Below are 21,044 nucleotides of genomic sequence, written 5' to 3' on the forward strand. Positions count from 1 at the left end.
CCACGTACACCTAAGGTGGCGGGTTCGAATCCCCAGCCCAGACCCGCCAAACAACAATGACGGCTGCAACCAAAAAATAGCCGGGCGTTGTGGCGGGCGCCTGTGGTCCCAGCTACTTGGGAGGCGGAGGCAGGAGACTCACTTGAGCCCAGGAGTTGGAGGTTGCTGTGAGCTGTAATGCTATGGCACTCTACCCAGGGGGACAGCTTGAGGCTCTGTCTCAAAAAAAAAAAAAAAAAAAAAAGATGTCTGATTTAAAGTCTTCAAATCATTCTCAAACAGGCTGGATGTTGTGGCTCATGCCTATAATCCTAGTACTCTGGAAGGCCAAGCTGGGTTGATTGCTTGAGTCTATATTTGTAGACATAACCTTTAGAGGAAAGATACTTTCCCCAGAATAGTTCACATACATAGTTTCTACAATGTTATGGGTTGAATTGTGTTCCCTTGTGAATTTGACCTTTATTTAGAAATAAGAGTCTTTGCAGATTTAGTCAAGATAAGGTGATTAGGGTGTGTCTTAATCCAATATGACTGGTATCTTTATAACTACAAAAGAGTGACACAGGGAATATGGCACGTGATAACCCAGGAAGAGACTGGAGGGATGCAACTGCACTGAAGCAATGCCAAGGACACCAGAAGCTAGGAATAACTAAAAAAAGATTCTATCCACAGTCTCATGCTTCTAATGACACCTTGATTCCAGACTTCTAGCCTCCAGAACTATAAAGAGTGCATTTTTGTTGTTTTAAGCCACGCTGTTTGTCATACTTTTTACAGCAATATTAGGAACTAACACACACAATGTGAGTTATTGTATATTCACCACTATTTTACTGTTCACAAAGAGAAAATAAGAATGTGTTAACAATTTTATAGCTAATGACATGGTGTGTTCATAGGAAAAGATTTTAATAGATAACCAAAAAGGTAAGAATGTGGGTGGTGGTAGTGGTAATGATTAAAATGACATTTGAAGCTATTATTCATTGAGCACTTGGTCTGTGCCAGACACTATACCCCATGTTCTTCATATGCTATCTCTAATGCTCATAGTAATACTCTACAAGACAGTACTATCATCTGCCTTTGACAGATGAGGAAACAGGATCTGAGATATAAATAACTTTTCCAAATTAATAAAGCTATGCGAGTTAACAATGATATTTGAAACTAGGCCCATAATATAAAGACCATTTTTTTTTTAATAGAGACAGAGTCTCATTGCCCTCAGTAGAGTGCCATGGCATCACACAGCTCACAGCAACCTCTAACTCCTGGGCTTACGCGATTCTCTTACCTCAGCCTCCTGAGTAGCTGGGACTGCAGGCGCCCTCCATGACACCCGCCTACTTTCTGGTTGCAGTTTGGCTAGGGCCAAGTTTGAATTCGCCACCCTCAGTATACGGAGCCGGCACCCTACTCATTGAGCCTCAGGCACCACCCAAGACCAAATTCTTAAGATGGAAGACCTCCTCTTTTTGAAAGTGTAAGAGAAGAAATGGTTAAAAAAAAAAAAAGGAAAAAGTAGACAAGGGAAATATTTGAAAGTCCATAAGCAGTGGGTTAAATATATAGTTCAAGTAATGGATTAGCTTCAGATAATGTAAAGAAAAGGCATGATAACAAAATACATGCGAAGAGATATTTTGCTTTCCTTTGTCATAGTATCTTTTTGCCTAATAATCCTATGGAATTGCTCAAACACTGTCTTGAAAAAACTGTCCCTGAAAACTCAAGTTCATGATGATCCTTTACCTGATCTGTTAACTAAATCATCATGACCTATAATACTTTGCACACTGGTGAACACAAAGTAGATATTCAATAAATACCAACTAACTGACCACTGTCTAACATATTTTTTTGAAGAACAAGTCATGAATAAAGAAATATAAATAAATCTGGCAAAAGTGAAATAGAATTAGTGACACATTGTATTGATTTGAGAACATTATACATTTTCTAAACTCATGCTATTTTAGATATATATGTATCTATGCCAAAGAAGGGTGGCATTAGTACAAAACCTAAATCTAAGGTCATAAGTTAAGCTTAAGTTCTTTCTACAAAAACTAAATTTGCCAAGTAAAATAAGAGTTGACTCCCCCACTCACTTCAAAAAAAGTCAGTGAGGAATTCTGCAAGCTGACTATAGTATATAAATACTAAATGTGGTCTTCTTTCCTAAAGCATATTTCTATCACCACAAAGATCAAGAAAATAAAAATTAAGTGTACCTACAGATGGAAACCAAACATAGAAAATGACCTTAATATTTTTAATAAAAGACTTTTCAATAGCAAACTCTCAAATTACAAAATAATCAAGTTTATTTCTTTTGCATGATAGGTGACAACAATCATGTCAATATATAACTATCCCTAATCCTACCATCATATCTATCTGAATCTACAGGAGATCAGGAAAAGCAAGCAAGGTGTGAAGTCCAAGACAGTATATTGTACCCAGGACATGAAAAAGTAGTTAACAGAAAAAGAAATTCATTGGTCAGCAAAGACATAAACAGATACTCAAATTTATGCACAAATAAGTGAAAATTAGAGCAAGGTACTGATTTTTACCTATTAAACTAGCAAAAATTGAAAAAGTTAGATGTTTGCTGCCAGTGAGTACAGGGTATATACTCTTATACTTAACCTCTAGGGGTAATGATTGGAACAACTTTTTTGTAGGGCAACTTGGAACTGGTATAGTAACTTGCACATGTAATCCCAGCACTTTGGGAGGCTGAGGCAGGAGGATTGCTTGAGGCCAGGAGTTCAAGACCAGCCTGGTCAATACAGCAAGACACCATTTCTACAAAAATATTTTTAAAAAATTATCCAGGTATGTTGGCTATGCCTATAATCCCAGCTACACCAGAGGCTGAGGTAGGAGGATTGCATGAGCCCAGGAGTTTGAGGCTGCAGTAAGCCATGACCATGCCACTATATTCTAGCCTGAGAGATAGAGACCCCATTTCAACATAAGAAAGAAAGGCAATTTGGTAATCTTGCAATCTTAGAAATGTATACCTTTGATCCAATAAGAGAAATTAATCTTATGATACATTAATGTAACTTTGTATAAAATGTATATTTTCACTGAAACATTGTTTATAATCCCAGAAAAAAATAACCACTCTGTTCTCCTACAAGGATGTGTTATAACCATACACTGTATAATAAATGTAATGCAATAATTTAAAATAATGAAAGGAATCTCCATAAATTAACATGAATAGACATTCATGATAAGATGTTAGGGTAAAAAAAAAAAAAGCTGCAGATAGCTGTCAAACATGAACTCCATCTGAAGTTTTCCAAAACTGTCAAACCATTACAGGAATGCTGTGAAGATTAAACGATTATGCTGGAGTTATATGTAAAAAGCTCAAAAAAGCATATAATAAGCACTTAATAAATGTCTTTCTAGTAGTTTTACCTGCAAAGAGAGAAACAAAACAGACATTTCTACTTTTATTCAATTTTTAAAAATATAAACATGGTTTGTGCTGTGAATTAAAAATTGCTTTAAATAAGTGAATAAGAAAACAATTGCAAGCTTTTACTTCCTTAAAGTAATAAACTCATCTCTCTCCCTTTTAATGTTTTCAGTCTCTTGTATGTCTTTACATTGCCATCAGATTTGCATGCCCCAGTAAGACAGAATGATTTGTTTTGCACACTTTAGATACTCACTCATTCATTCATTCATTAATTTATAGAGTCAGCATCTTGGTCTGTCACCCAGGCTGAAGTGCACTGGCACAATCATAGTTCACCGTAACCTCAAACTCCTCCTGGCTCAAACAGGTATCTGAGTGGCTAGGATTATGCACCCAAATAATTTTTTTAAATGTTTTTATTTTTTAGAGAAAGGGTACATTATGTAGCATGGGCAGGTCTTGAATTACTGGCCTCAAGTGATCCTCTGCCTCCCAAAGTACTGGAAGTATGGGTATAAGCCACTCTATTCAATCATTAAATCTAATTTCTTATTCAAACTATGATCTTTGTGATTTAGAATGGAAATTAAATGTATTAAACTCCTGTTAGTATACTGTTAAATAAACATATGCTTGAATGAGTTCTATTAAATATTTGGCTGAATTAACTTTTGTAGCTCAGTAGAATTAAGAATCCTTATTTGATTTTAAACTTACAGTTTCTAGGCTCTCTTTTTTCATGTTCAGTGAATCTAGTTGTTGCTGAAGTGTATCTAATTCCTAAAGGGAAAAAACAGTAAATATAAATACAAATTGCATTAAGAACAATTTGTTTCTCCATTTCTCAACATTTCAAAGATGGATGTGACTAAGTAAATTTTGTAAACATCTTCAACCAATATCTTTCATTTTGACTATAATTTATTAAACTTTCATTATTTCTGTTTTTGCCAATTTCTGTCTCTTATTTAATCATAACTGTATACATTGAAGCATTATGGAGTACAATGTGCTGATTTTATATACCTTTTGGAATGCTTACATCAAACTGGTTAACATAGCCTTCATCTCACTTAATTATCGTGTTAAGACATTTACACTCTACACTTAATAGATTTGACATGTACCCTCGCAATATGCACCATAGGTGTGGTTCCATCCTTTACCCTCCCTCCACCTACCCTTCACCCTCCCCTTATGTCATTACTATAAACCTTGCCATCTACCTTCAAAAAACCTTCACATGAAAGATAGCTAGAACTTTTGGCAGTGAATCATGACTATGTTCTGCGAACATCAAATATTGGATGATGCCATTGTCTAAAGTTATAATTTTTAATTTTGATTTTAACCATATTTTTGTATTTTTTGTCTAATTTCTCTTAAGGTCAAGATTTACACTATATAAACATATAGACAAACACACACATACATATGTACATACACACACACATATATATGTAAACATGGTTCACTCCTAGTATAAGACCCTTAAAATGATTATTATTATTATCCCATTAAAATGATTATATTATTATTCATAATCCCTGTACAAGATCAACTATATTTTGGCATGTCTATAATACTCTTTCTTCAATGCTTCATTGGTACCTTATAAATTTTATGTGAAATAAAAAATTATACAAAATTGTCAGTGAAGGAATATCTGAGAAACTAAAATTCTATTCATTATTGGGATTTATAAGGCCTAATTCTTTGCTCGGTCTTTAATTAAGGGCCATCTGAGCAGGAAAGAGCACCATGATGACAGAACATTGGGCTGTAAATGAGCCCTCAGCAGGCATCTAAATTCCTAAATTGCTTATTTAATAGCACATGTTCTCACTTAGAGCTGGGAGCTAAAAAGTTGATCTCATGGAAGTAGAGAGTAGAATGATGGTTACCAGAAGCTGGGAAGGGTCTGGGGAGGGAAGGGATGAAGAGAAGCTGGTTTGTGGATAAAAAAAAAAAATACAGTTAGATAGAAGGAATAAATTCTAGTATTTGATAGCACAGTAGGGTGACTACTGGGTAACAATAATTCATTATATACAGTAGAACCCCTTTCCCTACATCAACCACCTCAAGTTGACCTGATTTTCATAGGTCAACATGTATGTATCAGTATAGTAGGCCTAGTTCCTTATGTTGACCATCTCTGTATGTTGACCATCTCCGTATGTTGACCATCTCCGTATGTTGACCAGTCTGTTACAGTCCCTTAGGTGATCAACTTACAGAAATAAGTTCTACTGTATTTCAAAATAGCTATAAGAGAAGATTTTGAATGTTTCCAACTCAAAGAAATAATAAATGTTTGATGTGAAGGATATCCTAATTACCCATCTGATTATATGTGTATATGTACATATCTCATGTACACTTAAGATACATAAAATTATTACGTACAGGCAGTCTCTGACTTACATGTAACTTGCACTTATAAACAGTAAATTCTGGAGTGAGAAATATCTGACTGATGTATGACCTGTACTTACCAACAGAGGCTATTACAGGTAATAGGTTAATCAATGTGTTCCCACTTACATACAAATTCAGCTTAAGAACAAATCTTCAGAACCTATCTTGCTCATAACCCAGGGACTGACTGCATCAATAAAAACGTGTAAGTAAAAAAATTAATCTTCAAGCAACATGATTAAGTAGCACAGCCATTCAAATCAGAGATCTAGCAGGTAAAAGGTATGCTGCTTATTAGGCAGAGAGGAAAAGGAAAGTAAATATCTATATGACTTTCGTCTATTAGGCCTTTTAATGTTCCCACGTAAAGTCCATAAAAATACAAGTGTTTTCAGGTATATTTATAACATGCAAAAATGAAGGATGCTTAGAATTAAACAAAAAATTATAGCGAAAAACTAGCATAAGAAAATTAAGTTTCAAGATAAGCACTTCTCAAATTTAAATGTCCATATGAATCCTTAGGGACCTTGATGAAATGAAGGCTCTGATCAGCAGTTTTAGTCAAGCTCTCAGGAGATGCTGACGCTGCCAATCTTCAAAGCTTATGTTCAGTAGCAAGACTACATACAACATGCCTGGTACATAGTAGTAATTAATATTACCTGTAGCAATTTCTCATTTGTGGTTTTCATCTCTATGTATTTGACTTGTTTTTCAGGAGACATATTTTTTATAATGCCATCTGCTGCTTGTTTTTCCTGTTCAATTTCTTCTTCTACACTTCTAATTTGTTTTTCTTTCCTGAAATCAAAAGCATATTATATTATTATTATATTGAGGAAAATAACATCAAATCATTTTATCCAGTTACAGTTTCAGCTTAATAGTGTGCTTAAAGGTATTCAACCATAGTGTATGACTTGAAAGTTCTTATATATGTATAAAAAGTTCTATTTGACTCAGAAAATTTGTCCCCATCAGCATAGACTTACTTTATGACTTTCTCTTTCTCCTCTCCACCCCCTGGTTCTTTTATTTCCTTATTCTCCACTTTACTAAGAAATCCCAAAGACTATCGCAGAAAATCCTTAACAACTTGTACATGTGAGGATGTACTTATACTTAATTTTCAAAAATTTTTTTAGCAGAATCCTTTGGCCAAATAAAATTTAGAATAGAAGTTTGTCATGTAAATCATATAAAGCAATGCCACTCTGACTGACTGGGGAGTAGGGACACCTGCACTGTAATTTGATTATTATTATTTTTTGAGACAGGGTTTCATTATGTCACTTTTGGAAGAGTGCTGTGGTTTCACAGCTCACAGCAACCTCAAACTCTTGAGCTAAAGTGGTTTCACAGCTCACAGAAATCTCAAACTCTTGAGCTAAAGTGATTCTCTTGCCTCAGCCTCTCAAGTAGCTGGAACTATAAGCACCTGCCACAATGCCTGGCTATTTTTTGGTTGCAGTTATCATTGTTGCTTTATTTGGCCCAGGCTGGGTTTGAACCCACCTCAATGTATGTGGCTGGTGCCCTACTCACTGAGCTATGAGCACTGCCTGTAATTTGATTTGTTAAAAATTACACCTTCACTGACTGGGCACAGTGGCTCACTCCTATAATCCCAGCACTTGGGAGACAAAGGTGGGAGGACTGACTGAGCTCACAGATTGAAGACCAGCCTGAGCCAGAGTGAGACCCCTTCTCTAAAAAACAGCCGGGCATTGTGGAGGGCACCTGTAGTTCCAGCTACTTGGGAGGGCTGAGGCAAGAGGACACTTAAACTCAAGAGTTTGAGGTTGCTGTGAGGTTGCTACTAATAGGACAGAGAAAACTTCAGAAAAAAAAAAGTAAGTAGTATTTGTTTAACTTCAAGATATATATGTAAAACTTTGACTGAACATAACTTTTCAGTCCCCAAACTATAAATTTCTATTTTGATTCTAAAATCTGATTAATCTGTCACTATTTATTCCCTCTCACTTCTAGGTATCAACTTCAACAGTTTTCACAATCACAAAGCCCTGCAGATCCGCACATCCCACACACACACTCCACACTCATAACCTACTATTAGTAGAATGAAAAATCTAAACTCAGATATTTCCTTACAAGCAACATCTCACATAACCAAATAAAAGATGAACATAAACAAAATAGACAGTCTGGAATTTCAATTTATTTTTGTCATACTGTTGGACAGGGAGTGATATATAGTAGAACCTCCACAGCTGATTACCTCCCTACATAGATCACCTCCTTAAGCTAATCTAATTTTCATAGACCAGACATGTACCACAGGTACTTAATGGAAATTCCTTTCATCGACCACCTCTGTATGTTGATCAGTTCATTACAGTCCTTTGGGTGGTTAACTTACAGAAGTTCTACTGCATTTAATTTGAACCTCAATTTCTACAGTACAACAAACGTGTTTGCTGCTGATTGAACTCGTATGGGTATGTGGGCTCATAGAATATTTAGGCACAAAATATCATCTATTTCAATTTCTTTCTTTTATAGATGAGGGATACTAAAGCCCAGAGGAGTTAATCTTTTGGAACTAACTTATTCTAAACTTGAATATTCACCACCAACATTTCTTTCTACTATGTCTACTATATCTACATTTGTCTACATCTACTATGTCTACATTTCTTTCTACTATCTACTATAGTCAGATGCAAACTAATGTTATAAAGTACTCCATTTGACAGAGGAAAAATTATACCATAAGGAAGGTAACTGATTTTCTGAAGACCACACGTCAAGTTTTTTGACAATTTGAGCACTTTGTTCCCGTAGTAACCTGGCAGTAAAACCATCAAAGATGCCATTATAAAAATGAGTAAATAATTTTTGTTAGTGGTGAAAGGTGAGGGTCCAGTAATATATACAGTTATGATTTAATAAAAATTAAATTAAAAAAAGATGAACATTTGAAAAAAATGAATAAACAACAAAGTTGAAACTCAAGGGAATATAAAACTTTTCATTTTGAACCTTTCTAAACACAAAATACCTTCAGGACTACTACAAATTATATTAGCAACAATATATCTCAATAGCATTCCCAATAGTATATACTTTAAATCAACAAGTAAAACTGTTAATATTTTAATAAATTTTCAAAAGTAACCAAGAAACATGAATGTTAGGCAAATGCCTTACTTGTTACTCTAAAAAAGTCAAAGATAACTTTAAGAAATTATTCTTCTAGTCAATCTTTTGCTAGAACTAGGAAGTCTGGTTTCTTTTTTTTTTTTTTTACCACCCATTCACTGGGTACAAAGGTTAAAACAAACTGAAATGCAATCATATGACATACTTTTTAAAAATGGTGTAGAAGAAACAGAAAAAATTGCTTCAGCACAGCAGTCTCAGGTGAAAGAAAAAAATAAAGGTAAGTTCCCGTATATTTATGTTTGAGATTGTTGTTGAATTTCTTAAAGAAAATAAATCATATTTAAGCTGAAATGTCTGTACAACAATCTTCACCTTTAATAAGTGATGAAGGAGCAGGAAATATATTTCCACACGGTTTACCTCAGAAATAATATAAACCTAGGACACAGTCAAAAAATCTTTTCCAAGTAAAGTTATAATGCAATGCAAAGTAATTATTTTTCTTTTGGGAAAACAAGGTTTTTTCTAGTCAATCAAATTTATAAGATTTGTTTATTTAAAAATGTTAACCACAGAACATTTTGAAGTGATATTAAAAACAAATTTACAAAATGAAATAAAGACTGGATACTAATGGCTAATTTTAACACCTACTCTCCTTATTCAAGTTTTTTCTTGAAATTTTCCATTACAAAAAATTAATTTTTCTATGAAACAGGTAAATAGAAGAGTGAAGTTAACTGTGAATCATTAATATCTTACTCTTAATATATTGAATTCTGGCATAAATATCTAAAATACTTAATGGTAGAGCTACATGTAGATTTTATGTAACAATATGAAAAATATTACAGTATCTTATTTTTTACAGTATATAACAATCATTAAAGTAAGTAACTAAAAGGTCCTAGGAAACTATACGTGAAATTCCATTAAGAACACTGTTTCCTTTTCGATATCTACCATTTCCTTTGTGTAAAACTCTTTCTTTTCTGTAATGTAGGTGGTAAGCTGTGTGAAAGGACACTTAATTTTGTAAAATAACTAAAATAAACTGATATTCCATTTGTTTTTTATTTTTATTAGTTCCTAAATAATCACCAAATTGGAACTTAAATGTAATTTCAGAATAAAATTGAAGTTGAGGAAAAATTCCAAAAGGAGAAAAAGGCAAGATTAACTGCCTTCTTTTTAAATAAACCTTTTGAACAGGGTACAGTGATTAATGAGCAATTTCTGCATAATCTGTCTGGCTTTTCTGTGAATCTGATTTTTTAAAGACAGCCAATAATGCTAACGACTGCTTTTGTCTGGAGATTTATGATTTTTTTCAGTATCATAATGGTCAACATTCACCCCCTCTCTGAATCTTTCTATTGAGAAACATACACGAATATGAGAAAACTTCTATGGATGGTGTAGATTAATCAGGGTATTTCACAGCTTCATTATTATATCTAATAATGTTTTATGTTTGTTAAATACTTTCTTGTACAGAACCTACCCTGAGCTGACTATATACTACCTCTAACTCTAAATTTATCAAGTGGAAAGAAGAAACAAAGAATCCTGCTTTAATTCTTATGCTTTTATTTCTTTTAGCACACTGAAGAAAACAATACCTTGTATTAAATAGATAATAAATACAACAAACAAAAACCATCCTCTCATCTCCACTTCCACACAGGCTCACAGTCCTGCTTCATCCCCATTACCCTCTCACCTGCTTCTACTTCCCATCTCTTTTGACTTAAATCCAGTTTATTTTCTTTGTAGCCTATTTGCTTCCTTTAACCAACCCCATGGCACATCCCCCTAACCTACCTGTCCATCCCACCAGAGATATAAGAAAGAACTTCAGACCACTGACAAATATTGAAACAAGCCATTGAAGAGGCTTCACACCTATTCTAAAGATCATTAAACACAGGTAAGCTACCTTTTGTAAATGATTTAGGCATACCCCTCTGTGGGCAATGGTATAGAATAAGTGATAGTTTGAATTCATTTCTAGCTTTGCATCCAATTTGTATAAAATCTAGATGGAAGAGTGGCTTTTTGTTTGTTTGTTTGCTTGTTTTTAACAAATTCAATTCAACTATGGAAAGAAGGTAGAAGGGGAATAAGCATACACAGATCAACAAATTGAAGGCAATGAGAAAATTGACTAGACCAGCATTGAAATAGCAATAAAATCCTCATTGCTACTGAGGTGACACATAAAGTAATCTGAAAGTAATCCTGTTCACTCTCTGATTAGTTTTTCTACTTCCTCTAATGGAATACACTTTTCCTTAAAAAAAAAAAAAAACCCATAAAAAATGAGTTATACAAATGCTGTTAAGAAGATCAAAAGACTATTTTAGCAGACCTCTGTAGATGACAGGATATATTCGTATCCATTCAAACAGATAATTTATGTGCACATGGTTTTTAATATTGATTTTAAGAAAACAGAGTAAAGAACAAGAAATATCAATGTCATAGATAAAATCATTAAATGAAAAGTAATCATTTATGGTGGCATCTATAGTCCCAGCTACTTGGGAGGCAGAGGTAAAAGAATCACTTGAGCCCAGGAGTTTGAGGTAGCTGTGAGCTGTGACGCTATCGCACTCTACTGAGGGCTGCATACTGACACTCTGTCTCAAAAAAAGAAAGTAACTATTTAGCAAGAAGATGGCAATTTCCAGGTAAAGGATGGAAATGAACAGGATGTTCATTTCCTTTTTGCCACCTGTCTCTGTAAGAAAAAAAAAAAAGATAGGATGATCTTGGAATTCTGTCTAAAACCTGAATAAAATAAAAATAAAAGATAAAAGAGGAGCGCCTGTGGCTCAAAGGAGTAGAGCATTGGCCCCATATGCCAGAGGTGGTAGGTTCAAGCCTGATCCCAGCCAAAAACTGCAAAAAAAAAAAAAAAAAAAAAAAGATTAAAAAGGACAAAAACTTATGAGGACAAAAAAATGGAAGAGGGGATGGCAGCAATAAAACAGAGAAACCAGAAAGCTAACAGTTGAATGGAAACTGACCAGGAAAGCAAAATTTTCCCAAGCTGGCAGTGGGAAAAGCTGAGAGGCCACCTGAATTATATTGCAGAAACTCTAAATGGCCCCCAAATTGGTATCACCAAGTATACCAGAAGTACAGCAAGAGGAGCTAACTCCTCCCCACCATGGCCAGCCAGTTAATGTTCTTCCCTTACTCTAGTAGAAGATACCAGGATTTTTTTCCTTTGGAGAAAATAAAACAAATGGGATTTGAGCAGTATGTACAAGTGAATATGTACAAGTTAAGATTAAGTTAAAGTTTACACACTAAACCTGCCCTTTTCTACCACTTAGCAATGCCGGCCACTGGGCCTTATCATAACAGATTGTGAATCATTCTGTGGAACCCTACTAGCCCAAGAAAAAAGATCTAAAGATAACAATAACATTTAGTGATTCTCCAAGAAAAGAGTCCAACAGGTTTACCCTATAGTAAGATCTGAAGTCAAGACTCACACAAAGCAGTGTCCACCAGTGTACTAATTTCCTACTCTCATACCTAAGCTCCAAACAAAATATTAACAGACTTATGAAGAAAGCCTCAAGAACACTGTCCAGAATAAACTGAAAAAAATACAACTTAAGGACACTATATTAGAGTTTACTCAAGAAAAAAAATTACAAAAGGAAAAACATTCAATAGGATACTACTAAAGCAAATATTCAGAGAACCAAAAAAAGAAAAACACACACACACACACACACACACACAAACCCTCAAAAAGAGTTTCAAAAAGTTGGGAAAAAGAAAAATTCAATGAAAGAGTTTGAAGATAAAGACAAGGATGTCTCCCAGAAAACAGAGTAAGAAACAGAGATAAAAGTAAAGATAAAAGAATATAAGACAATAATTCCAAGTCTGATAATCAATTAATTTAGTTCTATAAAGAAAAGTGAGAGGGAGGGAAGGAAGGAAGGAAGAAAGGAAAGAAGGAAGAAAGGAAGAAGGAAGGAAGGAAGGAAGGAAATAATAACACCAATCAGAGAAATAATTTAGAAAATTTCCTAGAACTGAGAGATATATAGATTGAAAGGGCTGGCCGAGTACCCAGTTAAGTGGATGAAAACAGAATCTTACAAAGACACAGTATCATGAGATTTCAGAATATAGCACGATTTTAACAGCTGAGGGTTAGAAAGGGACAAGTTACATAAAAGTATAAAGAATTAGTGACATGGCATCACAGTTCTTAACAGTAATACTATAGACCTAAAGACAATAGGGCAGTGCTATCAACATTTTGAGAGACTGTTATTTCCAACATAGAATTCTATTTCTAGCCAAAACATCTTTCAAGGTCTAGAAATATTTCCCTTCTATGTACCTTCTCAGGAAGTTATTGAGGAAACTCCATTGAAACAAGGCAATAAACCAACAAAGGGCATTTTAGAAAACAGGAATCCGGTAACAAAAGCAAAAGAGAATCTCTCTGATGAGAGTGGAAGCCAACAGCTGTATAGAAGACTTAGTGGTCTTCTAGCTTCTCTAGATTAAGAACGTGGCAGCAGGCTCTGGAAGAGACTTTTTAAAGCAGATGAAACAGATTAAATATCTAAAATACATAAATAAAAGATGTGCTAGGGGAGAGTTTGGGCATAAGTTCATGAAAAAAACTGAAAACTAAGCACATGAAAAAAACAAGTACAATTAATTTAGAGGGAGACAAAGTGTGCAGGAAAGAAAAGTAATCTTGTTACACGGTTCAATCAGTGACAGCTTTTATACACTTGGGGCAGTGTAAACACTGAATAATATAAACACTGAACATTCCTCTAACCAAAATTGCAAGTAACTATGTTAGGAGATGAAGATAAAGTACATGTTTGATGTGTTTTAGGTATAAAGGTAGGGAGTATTTGCAAAAGAACTGAAGATTCTGATATCTCACAGTTATAAATTAACAAATAACACCAACAGATAATGCCAAAAAATTGAAAATCAAGAAGTAGCAATAAAGGTAGTATTCATGCCTGTAATCCCAGCACTTTGAGAGGCCAAAGTAGGGGGATGGCTTGAGGCCAGGAGTTCACGACCAGCTTGAACAACATAGCAAGCTCCCATTTCTAAAAAATATTTGCTAAAAATTATTCAAGCATGGAGGCACATACCTATAGTCCTAGCAAGTTGAGGAAGATTGATTGAACCCAGGAGTTGGAGGTTACAGTGAGCTATGACTGCATTAGTGCACTCCAGCTGGGGTGACAGAGACTCTGTCTCAAAAATGAATAATGTTAACAAAAAGAATTAGCAATATGGCTCGGTGCCTGTGGCTCAAGCGGCTAAGGCGCCAGCCACATACACCTAAGGTGGCGGGTTCGAATCCCCAGCCCGGGCCCGCCAAACAACAATGATGGCTGCAACCAAAAAATGGCCAGGCGTTGTGGCGGGCGCCTGTGGTCCCAGCTACTTGGGAGGCTGAGGCAGGAGACTCGCTTGAGCCCAGGAGTTGGAGGTTGCTGTGAGCGTGATGCCATAGCACTCTACCCAGGGGGATAGCTTGAGGCTCCGTCTCAAAAAAAAAAAAAAAAAAAAAAAAAGAATTAGCAATATAAGCACTTAAACGTGCACATATACGTTCTTCTGAACTTTCTTTTGTGTATTTATATATTAAAAATTTTAAATGTACAACCACTTCAACTGGCTTTCAAGCTCCTTTCAAAGGATCTAGGAACTAATAAGACTTGAAAATATTAAGTCTCTCATTCTCCACAATGTAGAGATGGTGAATGGCCATCTTGTTTCAGTTTCTGTATTTTAAGAAAGAGCAGATTTAAAAAGGAAAAACAGGAAATCAGAATGCCATCCAAACCTCAAGTTCTTGTCTCCTATTGAAATGAAAATATTCTCTTCTCTATCAGGCCTGCAATATGAAAGTCATATGCATTGCGACCTTATTTTGGCCTTTCTCCATTCTACTACTACCAGACAAAAGCCAGACTTCTATAACAGTAAGTTTTTACAATCACTGCAGTAAAAATGTTTTCCAAGGTATACTTTCTGTACATTTAGTAAAATATCCCAAAGGAATAAAAAATAGTAAAGAAAATCTAAGCTATCAAAATTAACTCTTTTTTTTAAACTGTGTATATTCAAAATCTGTGATTTGAGCCAGCTTCTAATTTGAATTTTCATTTCTTTAAACTGAGTTCCTTAAAAATTGATTAAAGGAGAAATCTGTGAATTTTCAGGTGTTCTACTTTAACTGCAAACTATGTTCTGCCTAGAATCCTATTTTATAATCTTAATCATAAAATCTTTATTAACATAGACAAACTAAACAATGAACAGAAAATATTCACTATAAATCAGAGATTAGTTTCAAGACAAAAACCAGGATAATGTAAGAAACTTTTTAAAAAAACATATTTATAAGGGAAATTGTTGCTGCATTATTATTGTTGTGACACTACTGCACCAATGATAGGAAGCATGAACTATTCTTACATCTACTTATTCTTACCATTCAGTAAAAACAAGAAATATTTCTTTCATTCTACATCCACAGAAAGAAAGCACTTCAGGTCTCCTGGTTCTTTAAATTCAATATATAGTTCCATTTCTGATAAGATAAATATTTCCTTTTAAAAAACAAAACTTTGCACTGTTATCCCTAGAGAGCTATTATATATTGGGTATTATTTCTTAATTATTAATAGACCTACATGTAATGTTAGTAATTATTATTTTTAAAAATTATATAATTTTAAATAATTTCCTCATTATAAATACAATCTTGCACACTGAAATATTAAATTATTATTTATCATGTATTTCCACATGTATAAATGGAAATACACCAATATTCTTCCTGGAATCATTATGTAATAACAGTTGGGAGATACCTATACAACCAACTAGATACTAGAATCTCTGTTTATAAGTGTCAGAATTTCCTGAATCTTCAGCATTTCATCTCAATAAAGAAAGAAAAACATATGCTCTACTTTTGGCACACTATAATACCAAAATTTTGGATAGATTTTTTTCCCAAAATGATTTGCTTCCAATGTCTAAGTGCTTGAATGTGATATTTGGGGGGAAATTCTGTTAATATTTTTCCTGATTAATGCATTTTTATTTTTTTCTTTTTTAGGAAGGCCAATGTAATTTCACTGAAAGGAATTATTCTTTGGTTCCAGTGACTATTAATAAAAATGTTACTGTACTTGATCTCAGTTATAACCATATTACTCTGAATGCCACTGACATAAGGGTTCTGCAGACATATTTTTTACTCACTGAGCTCTATCTAATTGAGAACAATGTCACTATCTTACATAATAACAGTTTTGGTAACCTATCCAATCTAGAAATTTTAAATATCTGTAGAAACTCCATCTCTATAATTGAACGGGGTGCATTTGTAGGCTTACGTAAACTAAAACAGTTATATCTCTGTCAAAATCAAATAGTACAACTGAATACTAATATGTTTGTGCCTCTGAGAAACCTGGAAATTCTGAATCTGCATGGCAATTGGATAAGTTCTTTTGCAGTACCACAACTATTTCATCTGGAATTAATAATTTTATATGGAAACCCATGGAACTGCTCTTGTAGACTATTCAGTTTGCAGAACTGGCTTAAAACATCACATGTGACACTAGGTAAGCTATTATAATTTAAATTAATAAAACCAAAATGGGAAAATCTCTTATGTTTTAAAGAAAAGGCAATTCTTCAGTTTAAGGTAAACGGGGAAAATACTACAAACTAATTGCTAAAGAGATATTTCCTTCCCACACCCAAACAAGAAAAAAAGAGAAAAAATTTAAATGTTCTATGTATGTGAGATGATACTGTCACTTCATGAATTAAGGTAGCAAAGTCAATATACATCAGAGTAATTTTTTAAAGTACTTTCTAGAAAGTAGGTGTATAGCAAACTCTGCTCTGTCTGAAATCCAGATTGTAACTATGACCTTAACCATAATTTTAGCATAGAATAACTGAACAATAAACAGATACTGCATTAAAGCTGTATTTATAACATGATAAACAGAAATGTGTATTATTCTATCATTGTGTTGCTAGGCACATACAAGAATTTCTTTCTTATGATGTCTTTAATAACGAAAGGTTGTCAGGGGCGCCTGTCACTCAGTGGTTAGGGCGCTGGCCACATACACCCAGGCTGGCAGGTTCAAACCCAGCCCCGGACTGCTAAACAATGATAACGGCAACAAAAAAGAAAAATAGCTGGGCATTTTGGAAGGTGCCTGTAGTCTCACTTACTTGGGAGGCTGAGGCAAGAGAATCGTTTAAGCCCAAGAGTTTGAGGTTGCTGTGAGCTATAATAACACAGCACTCTACCAAGAGTGACATAGTGAGACTCTGTCTCAAAAAAATAATACTAATGACAGTAGAGAAAAATAATTATAAAATGTTAGCTATTCTTATTCTCTATAATAAATCTTAATTTATTCTTTCTCATTTACTAGAAAATGAAAACATCACCATGTGTAGGTACCCAGATATGCTGAAGAGCTACAATATCAAAACAGTACCTCTTAAGTCTGACTGCCACTCACAATCTCCTTCACCTATAATTGAAGATCTTCATATTAACTTTCAGTCCATGAGTAATTCAACCTTTAATAGCTCTTTGAACAACTTAACAAGAGATTCAGGTAAGGAATTCATTGTGAATATTTTTAATTTTTTTTTCATGCTCACAGGGCTATTTGGAACTGAACACTAATATTGATAGAAGTATAGTAAATAAACTGAGGTTGTTCTCATTATCTTTCTCCAGTTTAAATTTCTATAAGGAACGTAAAAGATTAATTCCTTATTGCAACATAAGATTTACAAAATACTAGACTTCTCTGCTAGCTACCAGTCAAACACCATTATGCAAATTATTTAACTTCTCTGAGCCTTCCTTCTAACTAGTCAAACAGTGGTTTTCAACCTTCCTAATGTTGTGGCCCTTTAACATAGTTCCTGTGGGCTGCGACCCACAGGTTGAGAAACTGCTGTAGTCAAGTCACAAATCTTATGTAAATAGGTAATAATACCTGCAAAGACAGGTAGTTATTTTGAAAAAAGGTATTCTTTCACCATAATACAAAATATTATTCATTTATCATAGTTTTAGTAGCTTTTGCTGAAAAAAAAACTATAATGTGCCTTCATTTCTAATACAAATATTGCTGAGTATTAGGATGTGAATATTTTATTTTTGTCAATTTAACAAATTCTTTCTTTCTCTCTCTCTCTATTCCATTTAAGAACATGGACCTCTTGGGAAAAGTTGGGCTTTCCTTGTTGGTGTTGTTGTCACTGTACTGATGACTTCATTCCTCATCTTTATTGCTATCAAATGTCCAATATGGTATAACATTCTGCTTAGTTACAATCATCATCGCCTAGAAGAGCATGAAGTAGAAACCTACAATGAAAGTTTTAATGGAAATCCAAGTTCTTTTTCACAGATATCAGCTACAAACCCTGAAGACACTACAGTAATATTTGAACGATTACACTCATTTGTGGTAGATGATGACGGGTTTATTGAAGACAAATATATAGATACCCACGAACTATGTGAAGAAAATTAATTTTCTGATTGTTTAATTAAACAAATGTTATTAGTCTATTCATAGTTTAAGCATGGAGATTTTGATATGAGATATACCAAACTATAGCTAGTAGACATTGGTATTAATTACAACATACATAAATGTCATAAAACTATGTTTTTCTCATTGTATTGAGCAAGCAGATCCAAATGCAGTAACTGACACTCCTCAGCAACAGTTACACGGTTAGTCCACAATACTAAGCATGACTATTCTCAGCAGTATTCAGGAGACTGTATGGGCCAGTGAGAAGATCTAAAGTAAAATTATTCATTAATTAAAATGAATGGATTCTCATATTAATGCAAATATTTGATCTATTGTATATTAACATATTAAGTTATGCTGAAGTTCCAATCAGCAATAAAATAAAGCTTTGGATTTATTGAGTCAAAGTGACAGGAACAGAACTTAAACAATATATAAAGATTGATTTTATGTTCCATAGAGTGAATTTATGGAGTTGAAAAATATGTTTTTAAATGCTTCCTGAATTTGCCAAATACATTTTCTTAAAGTTTAGTAGCAATTTAAAGCACAAGCATGATGTTCAGGCATAATCCCTAGTAAGTTACTATTGATTTTGGTCATACAGAAAGACTGTTACCATAATGCAGGATGGCTACAATTTAATATCATGGTAGCTTCCAATGTGAACATTACAATTATCTATGAATGTTATTTTTGAAAATATCCATTTCCACCTCTCTGAGAGATTTTTATTCATATGGATCTTTGCTATAGTTGAGAAATCTTTAGGTGGTCTATGGATAGCTGTTTCTACCTATCTAGCAAATAGAGCAATGATTTCCAAATTGTTTTTCTAGAATATTAAGTTCTAAAGAAACATTCATAAGTATTTACAATAAAAGAAAAATTTGACATGGTCAAATTACTACAGGAAACACTGGGTTTAAACAAAGTGAAACAAGATTCTTTAATACAAGACTTATCTAGAACTTTACTAATCTAAACTGCTCTTCGATTTTTCAAAAACAAAGTATTCAGAATTTTAGAACTTACTGGACAACAAAACCCATTCTTTGAGGCACATCTACTAAGAGCTCATGGTGCATTAATAGTCCAAACAACATACTTTAGAAAACAATGGCCTTGAGAATGTAATAAGAAGGGTCTTTTTGTTAATAGGAAGTGAATTATTTGTCAATTCCTTATAGTCAATTTGCTACAATTATAATTTTAACAACATCATGAAGCAAACAGTAGCATTAAAAATTGTAACAAACTCTCTAATTCTTACTTTTCCATAGGTAGGAAAATTAAGTGTATTTATATTTTTCAGAGCTAAGTGTATTTTCAAAACACTGCAATACACTTATGGATGAAATAGTATAGCTGGAATTTTCTTCAACATAATACATGGGGAATAAAAGCAGACATGTGGAGGTAGCAGGGTTAGATATGAGCTCATAGAGCTATGAGATGGGTACATAAAGGTATAATATATTTTTTTTATGTATGTTCACATTTCTCCCAAATAAAATTTTTAAAATGTGTATGTACTTAATGGTAAAATAATTTGTATCTATGTTTCAGTATGCAGAATAGTCATTTTAAAAGTTACACAAACAGTAAATTCAGTTCAAATGTCTAGTTAGGGAAAATAAAAAGTATTTAGAATGATATGCCTGTGGAATGGAAAAACTGACTCATTCATAATATCTATTTGCTTACATTTATAGAAACATTTTCAATAAAGGACATAAATGTATTAGGTTTGCTACTTTTCAATATATACCAATTATACTTTGTTTTAAATCTCAATTTTAAGAATGAGATAGTTGTAGAAACATGAGGCACCTTGTTCTAAGTAATGTATTATTCTGCCAAAATATTATTTCCTAATTATAATATATAAATAAAATAAATATATGAATAAAGAAAAATAAATGGGCACAAAATTAAAATTACATATTTTTTAAAGGACAACTAATTTTGATTAATATCAAACTAGAAAGTATAGAACATCAGAATTGGCAAAGAATCATTAGTTCACAAGTAGGCACATGAAACTGAATTAAAAGCAGATGTCTAAGTATTGTTGTAGTACTGTAGCAAGGCTATCTACTATAACCAACTTATTATGAGTAGGTTTTCTATATTAAACTGGAAGGTCATAACACACTAAACAGTGGTAATAAAAGAGAAGAAAGTAAAAAGCAGGAGCTCTTCATGCTTATTTTCTCAAGGTATGACATTTCCTGGTCCTTTTGAATGTGTAGAGTCAAGGTAGAACTGTGTGTTATTGAGATGTCAGCCATCTAGTTAATATACATCCTCTTATTGCATATGAAAGTAACTTTGTAATCCTTAATCATCAGAGAAATGCAAATCAAAACTACTTTGAGGTACCACCTAACCCCAGTAAGATTAGCCCATAT

At 33.6% G+C, this 21,044-nt stretch overlaps 2 protein-coding genes across 2 annotated transcripts in view; one reads left to right on the top strand and one right to left on the bottom strand.

Moving 5' to 3' along the window:
- Positions 1-21,044, bottom strand: part of IFT74 (intraflagellar transport 74) — a 103,079-nt gene that overhangs the window by 56,740 nt on the left and 25,295 nt on the right. Inside the window, exons 9-10 of the mRNA XM_003782844.2 lie at positions 6,541-6,679; positions 4,172-4,234 (exon numbers count right to left, since the gene is read on the bottom strand). Coding sequence (XP_003782892.1) covers positions 4,172-4,234; positions 6,541-6,679 — 202 coding nt within the window. The remainder of the gene's footprint in view (positions 1-4,171; positions 4,235-6,540; positions 6,680-21,044) is intronic.
- Positions 14,921-18,621, top strand: LRRC19 (leucine rich repeat containing 19). Its single transcript, XM_003782845.1, has 4 exons — positions 14,921-15,006; positions 16,152-16,665; positions 17,500-17,688; positions 18,293-18,621. The coding sequence occupies exons 1-4, from the start codon at positions 14,926-14,928 to the stop codon at positions 18,619-18,621; spliced, it is 1,113 nt and encodes a 370-aa protein (XP_003782893.1). The 5' UTR covers positions 14,921-14,925.

This window comes from Otolemur garnettii, unplaced genomic scaffold (assembly GCF_000181295.1).
Source record: "Otolemur garnettii isolate 467f Iridium unplaced genomic scaffold, OtoGar3 scaffold00006, whole genome shotgun sequence".
NCBI classification, from domain to species: domain Eukaryota; kingdom Metazoa; phylum Chordata; class Mammalia; order Primates; family Galagidae; genus Otolemur; species Otolemur garnettii.